General features: G+C 57.4%; 1 protein-coding gene across 1 annotated transcript in view; it reads left to right on the forward strand.

Moving 5' to 3' along the window:
- Window positions 1–3,409: 3,409 nt before the first annotated feature.
- Window positions 3,410–17,500, forward strand: part of DPT (dermatopontin) — a 31,678-nt gene continuing 17,587 nt past the window's right edge. Inside the window, exons 1-2 of the mRNA XM_045982781.1 lie at window positions 3,410–3,769; window positions 14,758–14,883. Of these exons, the coding sequence (XP_045838737.1) occupies window positions 3,465–3,769; window positions 14,758–14,883 (431 nt within the window). The 5' untranslated portion in view covers window positions 3,410–3,464. The remainder of the gene's footprint in view (window positions 3,770–14,757; window positions 14,884–17,500) is intronic.

Here is a 17,500-nt window from a genome sequence, read left to right on the forward strand (position 1 = left end):
AGTCCGTCATTCCTATGTGGGCTCTGGAATAAAACGAATGACTTGGACTCAGATAGGCTTCGGTAGCATCCATAACCTCATGAATACTTTGTGTGGCAACTTGTTCTAAGTGCGGACGTACAGTCCGTGACTGCGGTTTTGACGGAATAAGGAAAGAAATCCCAGGATGGGCCCAAGCGACCGGTCGGACCCTCCCCGCTCTAGAGATCAGAGCCAAAATGCCCCCCTGACGCAGTTCCCTCATCCGTGGAAATGAACCCAATGACGCCTCACGGATATACGTTATACATTATAAGGTCGTGAGAGAGAATAGGAGTCCCCAGTTGGAAGTGCACGGTAACGTGCACACCGGTGAAACAGGTTCCTAACGTCCGCTCGGGAAAACCATTCTCCGCGAGGCCTCCAGCAACTCACTCAAAGCCCTCGGCAGTTTGATGGCCCCCGAGCCATCGCGTAAGTTGGGACGCTTTCAGCTCCGCGTAACGGGATTCGACACCCAGACTGGCCTAAACCATCAAGATGTTTAGTTCCCCACGTTGGAGGGAGTCCAGCCGGGGTGTCTCTGAGCGGCAAGACGAGAGAGTCTGCCCAGAACAGGGAACAGGCAGGCCCCGGAATGGTTGGGAAATGAATGTTCCGTCAAGATAAGTGCTTCCGTGGCTTGCATTGCCTATGGAAGTTCTCTAAGGATTAGGATTACTCCGACGTCATACCAGAGTGCAGGAGAGACCTCTGAGCACCAGGAGGTCATAATTTAAAACCTCCAGGGGAGAGGGATGGAGGAAAACCGATCAATCGATCAATCAGTCGCTCGATCCTCTCTGTAGTGTTTCTCAAAGCTGCGTGAGACTCATACAGGAGCCGGGGCCCTGCTCAAAAGCTTCTGGTCCGGGTGGTCTGGGAAGAGGCTGAAACCCTGGTGTATTTCACAAGCTCCGCAGGTAATTCTTGAGTGCTGACTTTTGACAAGCTTGAGAACGGTTGCTCCAGCATGTTAAAAATCAAAGGGGTCACCCTAAGCTTGGAGGACCCCAGCAGCCAGTCGCGAGCAGTTGCTTAGGGATGAAGTGGTGAGAAAAGATGATGCTGGAAACAAAACTGAGGCTCCTTCCCCTGTTCAGCCCAGAGCCTCTTCCTCTCCCTTTGGTAACCATAACCTCAGAGCAAGCTGCGTGCCCAGCACACACACACGCGCACACACACGCGCGCGTGCGCACACGCCTGCTTTCCTTCCGTGTGGGACGTTCTTCCTCCTCCAAGGTCATCGTGATGAATCCAGCCTGCATGCCATCTGGTGAAAGTGCTGTAGGTTGGACGTGGGACTTGGGATTTATAGTGTGATTTCTTTTCCCCAGCTCCACATTTCTTTAGGAAAGTGGTTCTTCAACTTGGTTTGAACAAGAATCACCTGGTAAACTTTGTTTTTAGCTGTGGTACTTGGGCATCCCTTTGAGGCTATGGTTGACTAGGTTCTCAGGTGGAGCCCAGGAATCTGCATTTTAACAAGCTTCACAGGGGCCTAAGAGATCATTTAAAGAAACTTCTTTAAGGACAACCCTGATGAAAAATGAGATACACTGTGCACTTGGGAGACACCGGGGGCTCAAAAGATCTGAACAGCTAAATCCCCGAAGAAGACATATGGTGGCTGATAAATACATGAAAAAATGTTCAAAATCCTCAGTCATTAGAGAAATGCAGATCAAAACCTCACTGAAATATCACTAGAAACCTATTACCCTATTAAAATGGTTAAAGTAAAGAAAGAATGGCAATTTTCCGGTAGGGGAGCACAATGGCTCAGGTAGTCTAGAAATCCTGTAGTTTCTTATAAATTTAAACATACACTTACCTTACGGTCCAGCAAGCCCACTCCTAGGAGTTTTCCCAAATGAAATAAAAAATTGTCTACACACAAAACACCTGTAGATGGATGTTTAGAGCAGCTTTTCCCCCCCACAGTTACCAAACCTGACAAAACAAAAAAAAAAAAAAAAACCAAGTCTTTCAACTGGTAAATTGGTAAACAGCCTATATACCAGCACCGAACCACAGAACCACTCAAAGCAGCACTTGAAAGCACTATTCTTTTTTCCTTTTTTTTAAAGATCTTTATTTATTTATTTGTCAGAGGGAGCGAGCGAGCACAGGCACAAGCAAGGGGACACGCAGGCAGAGGGGAAGCAGGCTCCCCGCTGAGCAGGGAGCCTGATGCGGGATTCGATCCCAGGACCCTGGGATCAGGACCTGACGCGAAGCAGACATAACCGACCGAGCCCCCAGGCGTCCCTTGAAAGCACTATTCTCAGGGAAAGGAGTCAGACACAAGACTACTGAGGTACGCCTGCATGACTGGGCGTTCAGGGAATAGCAAAACTAGTGACAGAGTGGTCAGGGGTTCCCAGGAACAGCGCGTTGGGGAGATTTGACTATCAAGGGGTATAAGTGGGATTTGGGGGGCGGGGGTTTGTAGGACCTGCTCTATGTCTCAGTTATGGCCCCGGTTAAGTGACCGTATGCTAAATATTTTAAAAGATGAATTTCAGGAGCACCTGGGTGGCTCCATCAGTCAAGCGTCTGCCCTTGGCTCAGGTCATGATCCCACGGTCCAGGGTTCGAGCCCCGCTCCCTGCTCAGCGGGGAGTCTGCCTGCGGCTCCCTCTGCTTGGGCTCTCTCTCTCTCTCCCTCTTTCTGTCAAATAAATAAATAATATCTTTCTTTTTAAAGATGAATTTTAGTTTCTGTACATTATACTTCAAAGAAAACCATGAACATGGAGGAAAACAAAAACTCTGAAGGACAAATTCAGACGATTCGATTAAACTCACTACACACTTGGGAGCAGAGCGCAGCTTGTTCCAATTCCAGCAGCTTAGGCAGAGGCTCAAGGGCAGAGACCATCCTGAACGTCCCCTCCCTGGGGCCCACAGCACCTCCGTGTGTGACTTGACGGTTCCCAGGGCAGCCTTGCACGCCGGCACGCAGTCCGTTACGCTCACGGTCAGGAGACAGCGGGCTGAGAACCTAAAAGAAACCAGGCATCTCACCCTGCAGAAATCTTACTGATTCCATCCCTTCGCCCCATGACTTTGGTGTTCTGGAATCCCTCCGGGTGTCTGGGGGTCCCGGAAGGCGAGTTGGGGGAACACAGGAGGGGCTTGCCAGGGGAGGGGACCCCTCCGTGGCGGTGAAGCGTTTGCCTGTCTCATCCGTCTGTAGAGCTGGTCTCTCTCCAGGGCGTTTCTTTCATTTGCACATTCCTTACGTTTTCCTAGAGTTCCACCTTAAAACGAGCTGGACGGCCTTGCGGCCAGGATCTCCACGCCGAAGAGTCCTGCCGCAGCGATGACACAGAGCAGCTGGAGCCTGTTCACCCACATCTGCAAGCCACATGTCGGCGGCCGCCGCATAAAACGGTCCGCCCAGCGGCCCAGGGTGACAGTGCTTGCCAGAGCCCAGCAGCATGGACCTCACTGTGCTCTGCGTGTTTCTGCCCCTGGTCTCCGCGGCCTGGGGCCAGTACGGAGACTACGGGTACCCGTACCAGCAGTACCACGACTACAGCGACGACGGGTGGGTGAACCTGAACCGGCAGGGCTTCAGCTACCAGTGTCCCCACGGGCAGGTGGTGGTGGCCGTGCGGAGCATCTTCAGCAAGAAGGAGGGCTCGGACCGACAGTGGAACTACGCCTGCATGCCCACACCGCAGAGCCTCGGGGAGCCCACGGAGTGCTGGTGGGAGGAGATCAACAGAGCCGGAACGGAGTGGTAAGGGCAGTCTGCACACGGCCAGGGGGCGTGGCCGGGGTAGCCATCCCTCCTCTGGGGGCACCTGGACCCCAGCCTTTGGGGATGGGGGCTGGGAACTCGTTCTCTGGGGGGCAGGCCTGCTGCCCGGTAGCCTTCAGGACAGACGGAAACCCAGGATGGGGAGTGCCCACAGCAGATGGGCTCCTCTGTGGTCTGTTCCTTCCAGAAGCAAGCCCTCCTCTCAGTCTGGTCCAGGGACGGCCATGGGTCTGTGAAATGTGTCCTAGCCTGAAAAAGGATAAGTACAGAAATTCAAAGTTTTAAAGACACTTTACAAATTTCTTTTTTTTAAAGACTATTTATTTGGCAGAGAGACAGAGATCACAAGTAGGCAGAGAGGGGGGCGGGGGGAAGCAGGCTCCCTACTGAGCAGGGAGCCCGATTCGGGGCTCGATCCCAGGACCCTGAGATCATGACCTGAGCCGAAGGCAGAGCCTTAACCCACTGAGCCCCCCAGGCGCCCCGAAGACACTTTAAAGAAACAGTTTAACACTGTTGTGATGTCCACTGGTGTTTTCACTCGGCAGTAACTTATCCGGACTTGAAGCAAGTGACTGTGGAAGGGAGGACAAAGAAACTGAGGCAAAGAGAAGGGAAATTAAGTCTTTGTTGATCCAGTAAAAATGTGCTCTCTGGGTTGCAGGAACTGAGATCCTCCTCTCTGTGAATTTAAAGTGGGTTTCACTGCCAGAGAATCGTTTCCTAAAGACTTCCAGGGAGATGAGCTGTTCTCGCCCGAATGGACTCTGCCGCAGTCAATGGCGTGCACATGGTCCAGGCTGGGGCTTCGCTGCGGGTGTGATGGTCCCAGCCCCGGAGCTTGGCCAGGAGCTTGGCCAGGACCTGTCCCCGCACTACTGCCTGCAGGCAGCTGGGGGGGAGGGCGGGGACCCGGGGCTGAGGCGAGGGAGGGGGTTCTGGGGGAGGCAGGTCCAGGCTGCAGAGCAGGGCTCTCTGAGGGTTCCAGAAGCACGTGGCGGAGAACGGGTCGAGGGTGGTCAAACTGGGGGATCGTGCAGTCCGCAGACCGCACCATGACGGGACACCAAGAGGGACAGGGGACTTCTGAGTCGTCCAGCCGGCCACCGCGCGGGGAGGGCTTGCCCGGGCTAGCACCGTCCCCCCCCCCCCCCCCCCCCCCAGCGCTCAGAACGAATCCGGAAGTCGTTATGCGAAGCCAGACTGCGGTCTGAGACCCAGGGGTCCCCTCCGCCAGCAAATGGCAGAACCGGGATTCGGATCTAGAGCCTCTTAACCCCGAAGTGCATGAGCCTGGCCGCGGCGACGAGAAACTTGACAGCCTGCTGCCCCCCTGCTGTGGGCCAGGGGCTGGCGCCGGACCCAGGGAAGGGCTCCCCGGGGATGGGAGCTGCAAGGTCGCAGAGGACGCTGAGCCTTCGGGAGCGGGGGCCGGCGTGGTGACTGCGACGGAAGAGGGGCCCAGCCAGCTTGGGGACGGGCAGGGGCGGGGGTCAAACACCGGCAGCAGGTGTGGCCCTCTCCTGGGCCTTCGCCGTCCGCCGACCGTCTCTGCTGAGCGGCTTTAATGACCCGGACTCCTCTGATAGGAGTTCCCCCCCTGCCCCCCGCCTCGACGATGCCCACAGCCAGGCCCACGGCTCGACATGGAGCACGGCCCGCCTGGTCCTCCTGTCGGGGCTGCTGCGTGGGCGGTGCCCCCTCTAATGCCCCTTCTTAGAGCCGTGTGGGAAACAGCGCTCAGAGGTGATTTCTTAACCCCAAAGGAAGAGCCTGGGCTCTGAATCGGAGGCCTGCATTCGGTCCAGCTCCAAGACCACGTGACTGTGCCCCAGGGGCTCGACTCTTGGGCTCGCACCTCGAGTGGAAAACCAGTGTCACGCTGCATGACCTCAGAAGGAGCCACAGCCGCCGTCGCCCACGCTCGTCTGGCCCCGAAAGTGCACTTGGGCTTCTCTCACGCTCTGCTGACCCTTGCGTCTCCCTGCTGGGAGAGAGGACAACTGGTGTTGAGTCGGAAACGTGCCAGCTTGCGTCTGGTGTGTCCGCAGCTCCCAGGCTGCTGGGAGAAGAGTGACAGAGGAAGGGAGTGGACGCGATGCGGTTCTGTTCGGCCGGTGGGGGTCGAGGAAGAGGCCGACAGACGAGACCACCCCCCCTTCCCCCACATCTGGGCTGTGCTGACGCAACAGTTTCCTTCTCCCTGTCCACCCTCTGCTGCCTCCTTCTCTGCTAATCACAGAGTTAAAAAATGCCCAAACATGAAAAACGGTTCCTTTACAGTAAAACTCTACTGCCCCAGGTCTGATACCAGTGACCGCAAAAGCACTTTTTAGATGATTATTGGTTTGAGTTTAGACTCCAGTCTCAGTGAAGAGTCTGGAAGGAAAGAATTTGCTCCTCAGCCGACCAGCAGTCCCACTCCCCCGGGGCTGGCGATCGGCTCTGGGGCAGAGCTGGGCGGCTCTGGGACTCTGGCTCGGTCCGTCATGGGGTCCCCTCGCAGGTCTGCTTCAGGAGGGAGAGGAGCTCAGGTGCCGACCTGACAACAGGACACAGACCTGCAAAGACGCTTGCGAACGGAAGCAGAGATTTAAAACGTGCTCCACGGGGCGACCGGTGCCTCGGTCTGTTAAGGGTCGGACTCGGCTTTAGCTCATCCCGCCGTCAGGGGATCGAGCCCAGCGCCCGGCTCTGTGCTCAGCCTGGAATCTGCTTCAGAGTCTCTCTCTATCCCGCTCACTCTCTCTCTCAGATAAATAAATAAAATCTTTAAAAATAAATAAATAAATGAAAGGGGCGTCGAGCATGGCTGAGCGGCTCGTAACCCTGCTGTTGGCTACAGCTTCTCCGGAGAAAACCACCTCTTCAGGTACCAGACTCTGGAGCGCGCCGGCTGCCCCCGGAGCCCAGGAGAGCCACTCTGCCATTTCAGGGTCTGCCCTGGTCCCCGGAACCTTCTGTCACGTGATGTGGCACAGGCTCTGGGGCACGTGGGTCCCGCGTGGGCAAACGTAGCCGGGATCGTCAGGTGAGGCTGAGCCATCGTGTGGCAGACAGAGCTCCGGCCGTAGAGTCAAGACACCGGGATCCATGGCCCCAGTTTCCGTCCCCCCTAGCCCTGTGGTCCTGAGCACCCGAATCCTCAGTCTTGAAGAAGGGAGGGTGCGGCGGCCACGCCGGCAGGTGGTCCCCGTGCAGGAGCAGCGGGCAGAGGACTCCGTGTGAGCGGCACGTCGCCCGCGGTCTGCGGTTTTGCGAGTCCGGAAGCACACGCGGCTGGTCCGGGGCGAGCCGGGCTACGTAGAGCCTGAATTCGAAGGAACGGCTCTGGGCGCCTGCTTTCCTCTCCTGCTCCCGGGGTCTCTGGGCTTCAGGGAAACTGGGGAAGGTGTTTCTAAATGGCAGCTTCTGTTAGGGCTGACACCGGGATTTATGAAGTCGCCAGAGACAAGCCATGTGGCAGAGAAGAGGAGAAGGAAACCCCCAGAGCCAGGTTAGCATCAAGGCCAACGTGAAGCAGAGAACAGAGGACAGGAGCTCGGGTTTCCGTAATCTGACTCCCGGAGACCAGGGTCTCGCAGAGCGATCCCCCCCATTCACGGTTCTGAGCCCTCAGGGCCCACAGCGCCGCCTCCTCTGAGAGTCGCAGACCCCCTTGTCCAGCCCACATTTCCCACCCTCTGCTCCCTGACCTGCCTCGCATTTGCTGCGGAGGCGCCGTCAGTACCCGACCGGTGTTTGTGGCCTGTCTGTCGCCTTCAAACAAGCTTTACGGAGTTAGGGACTCTGTCTTATTTGACACGGCCCAGAATATTCCCCAGGGCCTGGAGCGTGTGGCGCATAGTAGGACCACTAAATGCGGCCGCACCCCTACATCTGACCAGCCAGCGTTTAGAGCGGTTCGACCCGGCCAGTGTCCGCACCACGCCCAGCAGAGAAGACTGCGGACGCGCCTGCGGGGAAACCGCTCGGAGTTTCGGCTCTCGGTGTCCTGTTGCTTATAGGGCCCGGCTTCACTGTCCGCCTCACATTCTGGCTACTTGTGTTGGTCGCCCTGAGACTCCCTGAGGTTCTCTGAAACGTGCACAGAGGACGTCGGACTCACTTACTTCCGATGAGTTCTTTATTGGATCTCCACGGTCCCCAAATCTTACTGTCTCGGTAAACGTTCAAAATTACAATCATGAGCACTTTATCTCAAAAACCACATGGGCCTAATGCCGCATTCTGGTGTGGATCTTGGCACACACACACACACACACACACACACACACAGAAAAAGACATTCGTGAGGAAACACGCAACCCAGATGACGTCTGGAGCTTACATTTGCAGCGATTGTAACTCCTCGGCGCGGATCAAGGAACCAGAGTTCTGAGAGACAAGGTCAGGGGACAACTCTTATGTACATCTACGATTACTTCAGTCTAAGAGGATTTTTAAAAACAAGGGCCCACACTGGTAGTTTAAAGGCAAACAGCCGCAGGACCAAAGAAGCTGAGCCCAGGAGAGGCCCGGCAGTCGGCCGCGGCAGCGTCCTCGCTTCACGGAGGAGTGAAGGCCCCGGGCGTCGGCGACGGAGAAACCCGTGAAACAGGTGCGTTCCGTGTGGTGCTTTCCCCCAGGCCTGGTCTCTGTGGTGCGGGCCGGTTTATAAACACACACTCCTTCGCTCATTCACTCACTACAAGATGCTTATTATCACAGATTTTGCCGGACTCCCGGAGCATGAGGACGAATGACACGCGGTCTGTGGCCCTGAGTCGCTCGTGGTCTGTGGCCCTGAGTCACTCGCGGTCTGGTCTTACTTGATCTTCATGGTGATGCGGGGAGGCAGACCGCTACACCCTGGGTCGGCAGCGGAGGGAGTGGGGCTCAGAGCATCGGGACGCTTGGCTGCTGGGAGCGGGTGAGCAGCAGAGGGAGAGGCCCAAGCCAGACACTTCGATGCCCCAATGCTGCTGGCCGACGGGAAAGGTTGGCTTCGTTTCTGTTCTTGGACAAAGGCAGGCTCAGGAACATACCGCAGCCCCATAAGAGTGACTTCTGAGAGCAAGAAGGCAAGTATGGGAGAAGGGAGATGGCCGCCGCGGGATTCTGGCCAACTCCCCATCGTGGTCACGCTTCTTCTAAGTCCTAGGAATCAGTCGTCTGGGGGACTCGAGTTTTGCGAAAATGGCTCTTGGCTGTGCTCACAAGGATGGCAAATGTGCACTCATCCCAGCAGAGGGTTTGCCTCTGCGGACGCGCCTGCCAGACACGATCTTCTCCTGAAATAAGAGGTTCCCCAGAGCTACGAGACCTTCCTCTTAATGGAAAGAGGATCTTTGCAGTCAGACAGGACAGTGCTCCGGAGCCACCCTCCTACCGCTGGGCAAGCGGGTCATCTTTCCAAGCCCATTTCTACCTCTACAAAGACGGAAGTAAGTGAGATAACATCTAGGCCTTACGCTGTGCGGCCTTGAGAGGATCACAACATGTCTCAAACTCATGTTTCCTTAAGGTCGCACGCCGGTGCTGGCAGGCAAGCCCGTGTCGCGAGACGGTATTGGTGACTGAAGTAATGAACGGGGTTACGGCTCCGAGCACAGCACCGGGCACGGAGCGGCAGGTCCCTGACAAAGGTTACTTGTTTCTGCTCTCATGACCCCTCTGTGGAAACGGAAACTCAGATATCACAGTCCATTTAAAAGCTAGAGAAGAGATGTAAATCGGTCCATTACAAAGGCCCCTGATGTTACCGTTTTGCTTAGGGACGTGTAATTCAGTTTCAATCTGTGAAGATTTAAGCGGGCATTATGAGTGTCTTGAATATCGCTCACATTTTCAGAGACGTTGAGGTACTGTTCGATCTCTGGGTTAGCAAATGTTGTGGTAATTGATGTCCGTGGGCTCCTGTCCCCGAGCCTGAGATCCCCACCTGACCTGGGCTTGCTCTCGAGCCATAATGAACCTCAGGACATTAACATGTCAAATAAGATCATCTGGATCTTCTCAGATGCCTTTGGGATCGTCTCTACTGGTTGCATTTTTCCAAAATGGGGCAGGAATTTGTATTTTAGGGAGAACATGTTTTTCTCCCTCTGTCCTGCTGTGTTTTTTTCTTTTGTCCAGAGAAGCTACTCAGCAGGTCCTTGTGCGTCACCGTCTGGAAACCTGGTAGACAGGCAGGCGAACTCGAAACCAGACACAGAGAAGACAGGAGAGTCTTTCTCAGGGGCGGGCGGCGCCGCCGACTCAGGCCGAGCGCTCACGTTCCCCTACGCGGCGGAAGTTACCTCCAGAAACGGCACTGACAGGCCTTGTCCCCAAAGCGCCTCTTGCCGCTTCCTCTTGCCACTTGCCCATCCCAGAGTCCACACCCGCTCTCCCGCTTCTCTTCTCCGGCTGTGGTGCCGATCTCCTTCCCTCCGACACCCGTATTGCCGTGGCAGGTGCGAGCCCATCCAGCTCTCTGGGGAGGAGGCCAGGCCAAGCACAGAACCAGGCAGAGAGTAGTTCCGGTGAGTGTTGGCTGGAAGCTTTAATGAACATTCTGAAACCCTGTGGACTGTGTTCTAAACTTGGAGTGCAACTCAAAGGCTTATTCTGGGGAAAAGAGAATTAAGAGGCATCAAAGCTTTATTCTAAAATAATGAATCTCTCTCGGTGGAACTTAAGCCCTCGTCAAGCTGGATTGGGAGGGAAACTGGGGAGAGTATGGGAGGCCGTGTCCCGTAGTCTCCCCCCGTGCAGGGAGCCCTTGCTCCACCCCTGCTGGCGGGGGGAGACCAGCTGACGGGCCTGGAGCGCAGCGCACGTCTGCGGGGCTGGAGGAAGGCGACTGCGCAACCCGCCCGCCCATTCGCTGTGACTGTGGAAGCTTGACCCGGAGGGCGCTGCTTTACCCTGTCCTACGACCGACCGTCGCCGTGAGAGCTTGGACTTTTTGTAAGTTTGGGCCCAAACCAGCCGAGACTGTGAGGAGGGACTAAAAGCCCACAGAAGAGTTCACCAGCCAGACCAGACATGGGCACTCCCGCCGGTCCCGGCCTCCATCACTCGGCCTGACGGACAGCCCGGACCCAACGAGGACTCCAGGAGACAGAGGAACGCCGGCCAGCGGATGAGCGGGAAGCAGAGGACGGTCTTGACGCGAGGCTGAGCCCGCATAGCTCGCGTGCGGAGATTCGGCCTCAGAAGAAACCGCGTTCAGGTCCTGTTCTCCCGGTTTCCCCGAGATGGGGCTCTGGTGCGGCTGTACAGCGCCTCGTCCCGTGGCAAGGACAGGGCGCGGGCGGCCGGCCTGCTGCTTCCTGGACGGGAGGCCGCGGGCTCAGAGCAGGTCCCCGCGGGCCGTCCAGGGAGGGCTGCGAGCTGCCTGTGACCCGCCTTCTAGAAGGTTTCTTCCTTCCGGTGGGGCAGGGCCAACAACGACCCGGTCTGTGAAACAGACGGGCCTTCAGCTTCCGAAGGGCCGCAGCGGGAGAGTCTGCCCGCGGCCGGGGCCCAGCGGCCTGGGAGTCGCGCCGGGGACTCGGGTCTGCGGGCGTCGGTGCCGGCTCGGCCGGGTCGCGCAGGAGCACCGAGCGGGCGAGACGTGGGGCGGAGGCTTCGGCCTGTCTTCTCGCCACCAGCCCCTCAGAAACTGAGTCTGGGTCGCTCCACCGATGCCGGCCCACGGCCCTCACGCTCACGGCCGCCCTCGCCCCTCTCGGCTCCTGCCGGTGCGGTCCTGCGCTTGCGGCCACGCGCGCGAGCCAGTCCGGTCCAGAAGGAGCGCGTACGACACGGCGGTCGGAAGGGACAGGCCTGCAGCAGCCTCCTGAGGGGAAGGCGGTGTGGGGAAGCTTCAGTCACTCTGCGTCCTGCAAACTTCTGGGGGGCGGCAGGCCCTTTCCGGATGGGGCGGGGGCTCTCCCGTGTCCGCTGCGACCAGGCCCCGCCGGTCCGCTCTCCTGTCAGACACCGGCTAGAGCTGCCGCGGGGCGCCGCGGGGAGTTCAGACTGAGGACGGCGCGGACGTTCCCTGTAAGGTCTTCACCGTCCACTCATGTGCGCGCGGCCGCGGGCCTGTGTGCCGCCGGCTCCCCAGCCCCCGCCGGCAGCTTCGAGCGGGCGATCAGCAGCCCGGGGCCACGCTGCGCCCGCCAGCTTTGCTCCGACCGGACAGTTGGAACCAGGCAGCGCTGGCCCCGCCTTCCCAGTCGCGGCGGCCGAGTGGACACTAGGGTGACAGTCATCAATGACGCATCGAGCGCCAGGACACATGTGCGTCATCTCATGAACCCAAATGAGTATGCTCGTCACTATGCCATCTTACAAAAGAGAAAACTGAGGCCAATACAGAGAATGAAGCCTACACCCAAGATGACAGCCAGGGTGACCGCAGCCCGGCCCAGCAGCGCCGTCCACGCTCCTCGCCGTTCCGCTCACTGATCCCCACACGAGTGTGACAAGGTGCCCCCGCGAAAATCCGGTTCTGGAAGGAGTGATTTCCTGCGTTGACCACATGCCCTCCCAAACCCCAGCCCGCACGCTCTCCCAGAAGGGGAAGGCCTCGGGACAGAAGCTGGAGAAGAGCCGCGCCCTGTTCTCTGGTCTTCCCGGGCAGCGTCATCGGAGGTGGTGTGTGAGGGAGTCACACACACACTTCCCGCATAGGGTCGTGGGGCCAGCTGCCTGGCTGACAGCCGGCGGGCATTCACGGAACTGGGGTTGCACCCCGTGAAACAGCTCAGCTTAGCTTGCTACTCTGATGTTTACTTAAGGGAACTCACCCCCCTGGGAACACTGTCCCCACAGGACAAACCCAGACAATGGAACAACAGAGACAGGGAAACCGCAGCCGGGCTCGGTCTCGAAAGGACTGTTGTGGAGGAAACCAGAATTGTCGTGACGGTGAGGAGGATGGCAGACGCCCGTTTACAACTTCGGTGCTCCCTCCTGAACGGCTGTCACTCGCACTGCTAGAAAGGGATGCGACAGGCTGTCTGGGACTACGCCCTGCCCCAGACCCGAGCATCCGTTCCAATCACAGTCCCGAGTGGGGCAGGTGTTTTCCAGAGCGGCAAGACTCCCGAGGAGCCGTGAGCAATGTTAGAGCAAAGAAGGTTAGTGGGTCAGGGGCTTGGGTCTCAACGCAGTTTAACCCGCATTCCTGATCTCCCGTCAGTGTGTCTGGGGTCCGCCGGAACCACTAACACATCCCAGGGACAGGCAAGTCCGGCTGAGACACGAGGCTGCCCAACACCAAGCCACTCCTCAGTGCCCTCAGCACGGTCGTGTGGTGGCTGGTGCAGAAGGACCGCCGGGTACAAGTGTGTGGGGCGGACGGACAAACAAATACATGCGTGTTGCCGTGTAGCCATGCGTAAATGAGTGAATGAGGAATAAATGGATGAAAAGGGCAGATGCCTTCCACGCAGAGACAGGAAGTGTATTTAATACCAGTTTTTCAGATCCACGGGGTCGTTTCCGGCGATTACGAAGAAACCATCACTGGTTTTATAGTTTGTGTCTCAGCAAACTGAGACACGTGCTGATCTCACCATTCAGCACGGAGCACTTATTCTTGCTTTATCTGCTGTATTATCTGGGAACATATCTGTACGTGGGAAACGGGGCTGTGTTCTGGAACCGCCACGCCCTGACACGTAGACACCGTCCTACTGCGCTCATGAGTGCAAGCGTGACCAGTGGCTGGGAGATGGGAAACACGGAGAACCTGATGGAGCTGAGGGCTGGCTTCGGAAGGACTTGTGAGAGATCCCGCCCTGCACAAGGCCGGGTGGACATGGCATCCCCATCATCCAGCAGAAAGTGGCAGCCTTCGGGTCCTGGTGGAATTTGGGCTGGAGCCAGGAGAAAGCAGTCGTGGGGATGGGACGAGGGAAGAAATGGTCATAGCGTCCACAGCCAAACTTAGTTAGGAAGGGGCCGTGACGATGACAGGGTCCATGCCTGGAGGCCTCGGCAGACCAGACAGAAAGAAAGAGGGAGGGTCTGTGGACCAAAGAGGAGGCTTTGCCTTCTTTGAAGAAATAGAACAGAGCATCTAAGACAGGAAAAAGGCCCCTACAGGGAGCTTGAGGCAGTCAGTCAGCCTGTCACCACCCTGGAAGGAGTGTGCCGTGTGCTGGGACCCACCGTGGGCACGGGGTTAAGTCCAAGCCAGCCCACCCTGACGACGTACAGTCTAGCGGGCAGGAAGAAGATCCCCGCTAAGTGCTGAGAACCCGGGCATGTGGTCCAGCTTCCCACGGGTGCCCCGTATGACATGCCGTCCGTGCTGTCCGTGCCCACCTGGGCTTTGGAGGTGCAGGGGCTTGAGTGGATGAGTGTCCCGTGCAAACTCCAGGGGCTCTGCTCTTGAGCAAGACAAACATTGTTTGAAGTTCATCGATTCATTGTTTCTCTTTGTCATCTTATTTTAAAATCGAGTAAAATAAAGTATTTTTTCTCTTTTAAGCAGCAGGAATAACGTTGTGTTATTTTGTAAAAGATGCCTCTCTGTCCATCCGTGCGTGCATTCTTGTAAGTATAAGCTCATCGACATCTCTCAGGAGCCAGGCTCCCCAGTTTCCCTCAGCGGAAACCCTGAGCGTCGGAGTTGTAATGGTGACCACGTGTTATTTCTACAAGTACAGCAAAGTCTTTCTCATCTGCATTACATGGAAAAATTGGGGCACCTGCATGGCCTGGTCGCTTAAGTGTCTGACCCTTGAATTTGGCTCTGGTCATGCTCTCAGGATCCTGAGACTGAGCCCCGTGTTGAGCTGCACGCCGGGTGTGGAGCCTGCTTAAGAGTCTCTCTCCCTCAGCCCTCCCCCCCAAAGGGGCACGAATTGCCAGGAATCTAGGTCGTCACAGCGTGGGCTGGCTTGGGAGCTGCGGCAGCGGCGGAGGCTGCGGGGACGGTGGGGGCAGCGGGGCCTGGGGTCGTGGTGTCCTTGCTGTTTGCTCACTCGTTCCCATCTCTCCAGGTACCAGACGTGCTCCAACAACGGGCTGGTGGCCGGTTTCCAGAGCCGCTACTTCGAGTCCGTGCTGGACCGGGAGTGGCAGTTTTACTGCTGTCGCTACAGCAAGAGATGTCCCTACTCCTGCTGGTAAGCCTGGCCGCCGAGCGCAGTGCCTGGACACTCCTGGGGCTGCAGGGGAGCTGGGGAGGGCGCGGGCCGGTCCCTGTTTCTGACGTCAGACAAGCCCGGGCCTCACGAAGGAGCCTGGAAGGCAGCGGGCAGCAGGCGGAAGGAAACGAATGCACAGCATTCACGAAAAGGCTGGAATAACGTTTCCGCAGGGAGGGACCTCCTGGCTCATCGGCCAACGTCTCTACACCCCTCTTTTGGCAGGAAAGAGCCCAACAAACCCATAGAACAAGGAGGTCACTCGTCCAGAGTTCCACAGCGTTCCACGGGGGTCACCCCTGCAGCTGGGTGTGCTGACTCCCAAGGCAGTGCTCTCTCCCTCTACCACATTATCGTCTCATCGCAGCCTCGGCTGCTGGACCTGTCCGGGGGCTGGTTTTTCCCTTGCCACAGGTCAGAGCAGCAAACATAGTCTATAATTACAGACCCGAGAGAAAGGCTACTGTTTTCTAGATCCATTCGTAATTCCAGCCTGTGTAATTTTGCCCCTTTCGTGCTCCCTGGACTGAGGCCAGACATCCACCGACCCAGGCTTCAAACTGGCTGGGGGTGTGAACATATTTATTTAGCAGGAAATGTCCAGTGGGGGTCGACGACACAGCGCGTCCCAAGTTCTTCAGTCTGAACACCAGCCGGGCGTTTCTGCCTGGGACGGAGGGGTCCCAGAGTGTCCGTGTTTGAAGTCTGGCTCCCTCGAGGGACTGGGCTCTCTGCGGTGCGGTGCTGGAGAGGACAGCCTGGCGGGCCGCGCTTTCTCCTGCCGCCAGACAGCATGACCGCAAGCTGCCCCAGCAGGGCGCCCTGACACTCAGCACGGGCAACTCCAAATGCCGAGAGTTTTCTGTTTAAAGTAACGAGAAACAGTAAACGCGGAGCTCGAAGCCCCCCACACCAGTAGCTGTAGGACGCAGCAAGGCCTTGTGCCGCTCTCCAAAGCCGCCGCCATCAAGCAGTCCTCACCCCCCCGCGACAGGGGAGCCGGCGTGGCGAGGCTGTTAGGACCGTGACAGGTCCCGAAGCAGAGGCCTGAAGCTTGCACGTGCCGGGGCGGATGGCAGAAACACCGAGGGAAGGGGCAGCGAGGAGCTCGAGCTCCCGGTATTGACCCCTCCCCCACCCCCGCCACCCTCCCCCTTCCCTCCCTCCTCTTGGGCTTTAACTGAGCTAGAACGTCACCTCCCTTCTCCTTGGGCCTCAAGTCATCCCTTGGAAGACGGCCACCTTTGCTGGGTCTGAGACTTTTGAGAATCCGATGAAAGCTGTAGGTCTTGGCCTCCAGAAAAAGAAAGGCACGTCACCGTATTCAGACCCAAAGTTGCACAGAATCTCCAGGAGCCTCGAACCCCCTGAAGGCCACCAAAAGACCTTTGAGGCTGTTTGAGCCCTAAAACTTCCTTGACGCCAAAGGTGCTTTTGCAAGAGGCAGTCCAGACGCCCAGAACTGCTTTCAAAGACGGGGAGAAGGTCCGTAAGATGCCTGGACCTCACTGAGTGGGAGAGACGGTAGAGCCTACCCGATGCCTGGAGAAGCACGGCTTTCCCCAATCTTCCCGTTGTCCCTGGTCTGCCAACAGGAAGCCCCTCCCCTGCCCTCCACCCCCGGGTGAAATCCGCCTCCCTTGCGGAGAGGCAGGGAGAGCCAGTTAAAATGAAAATGAATTCTCTGGAGAGTGAGAGTAAGCAACAGACTAATAGTCCGTCACCCCATTAGCAAGATGTCGCCTTAGGCTCCAAAGGAAAGCATCCGTACCCTGTACTCCTGGTGGTCTGGAGGAGCAAGTTCTGGAGAGAAGGGATGCGGAGATCAGCCCTGAGCTGCTGCGGGGGGATGGGGCACGGTGTAAGGGCTGGGGGAGGACCGGGTGTGGGGCCTGCCTTCTGCCCCTTGTGGATGCCTGTTGGCGCTTGGAGCGCTGCCTCGGACTGGCTCTGGACTGGGAGCATCGGGGCACAGGTCGACCGTGCGCCCCCAGCGCCGTGTGTCATGCTTGGAACGTAGTGTCTGCTGGATAATTACGGGATGAGTGTTTGCAGAAGTGATTCCGAAGGGCATGCAGAATACGGTGAACAGGCCCAGGAAATATAATTCACTTACTCTAAAAGTTTTTTTTTTTAATCTGTTTTTAAATCGCACTCTCTCACCCCTGCCCTAGAATGTAAGCTCTGTGCAAGCAAAGACCTTTGTGCGGATGTGGTCCAGCCCTTAACTCATGCCAAGCACTTCGTTGGTACTCAGGAGCGTTTGTCAAACAAACGATAACTTTGGCCTCTTCCTATTTCTGTGAGGACAAAGCGAGATAATATATGTCCAGACTTGGCACTGACCATGATCACACAGAGCTGACCCGTCCCCTGCCACCTTCCCAGCTCCCGGGCCGACCCAGCCTCCTCGCTAAAACAGGACTGACTTTGCCCAAGGTCATCGCCGTCGGGGTGGGTCGCCCTGCAGGAGGCAGAGTGCCTGGAGCTGGTGGAGCAGAGAAGCAAGAGATGGTCCACGTGGATAGTCTCCTGGGGGGATGCACCCCTTGCTCCCCCGGCAGAGGAGGGGGCAGCTGGGGGAGCTGCGTATCCC

Source organism: Meles meles, chromosome 17 (assembly GCF_922984935.1).
Source record: "Meles meles chromosome 17, mMelMel3.1 paternal haplotype, whole genome shotgun sequence".
Taxonomy (NCBI): domain Eukaryota; kingdom Metazoa; phylum Chordata; class Mammalia; order Carnivora; family Mustelidae; genus Meles; species Meles meles.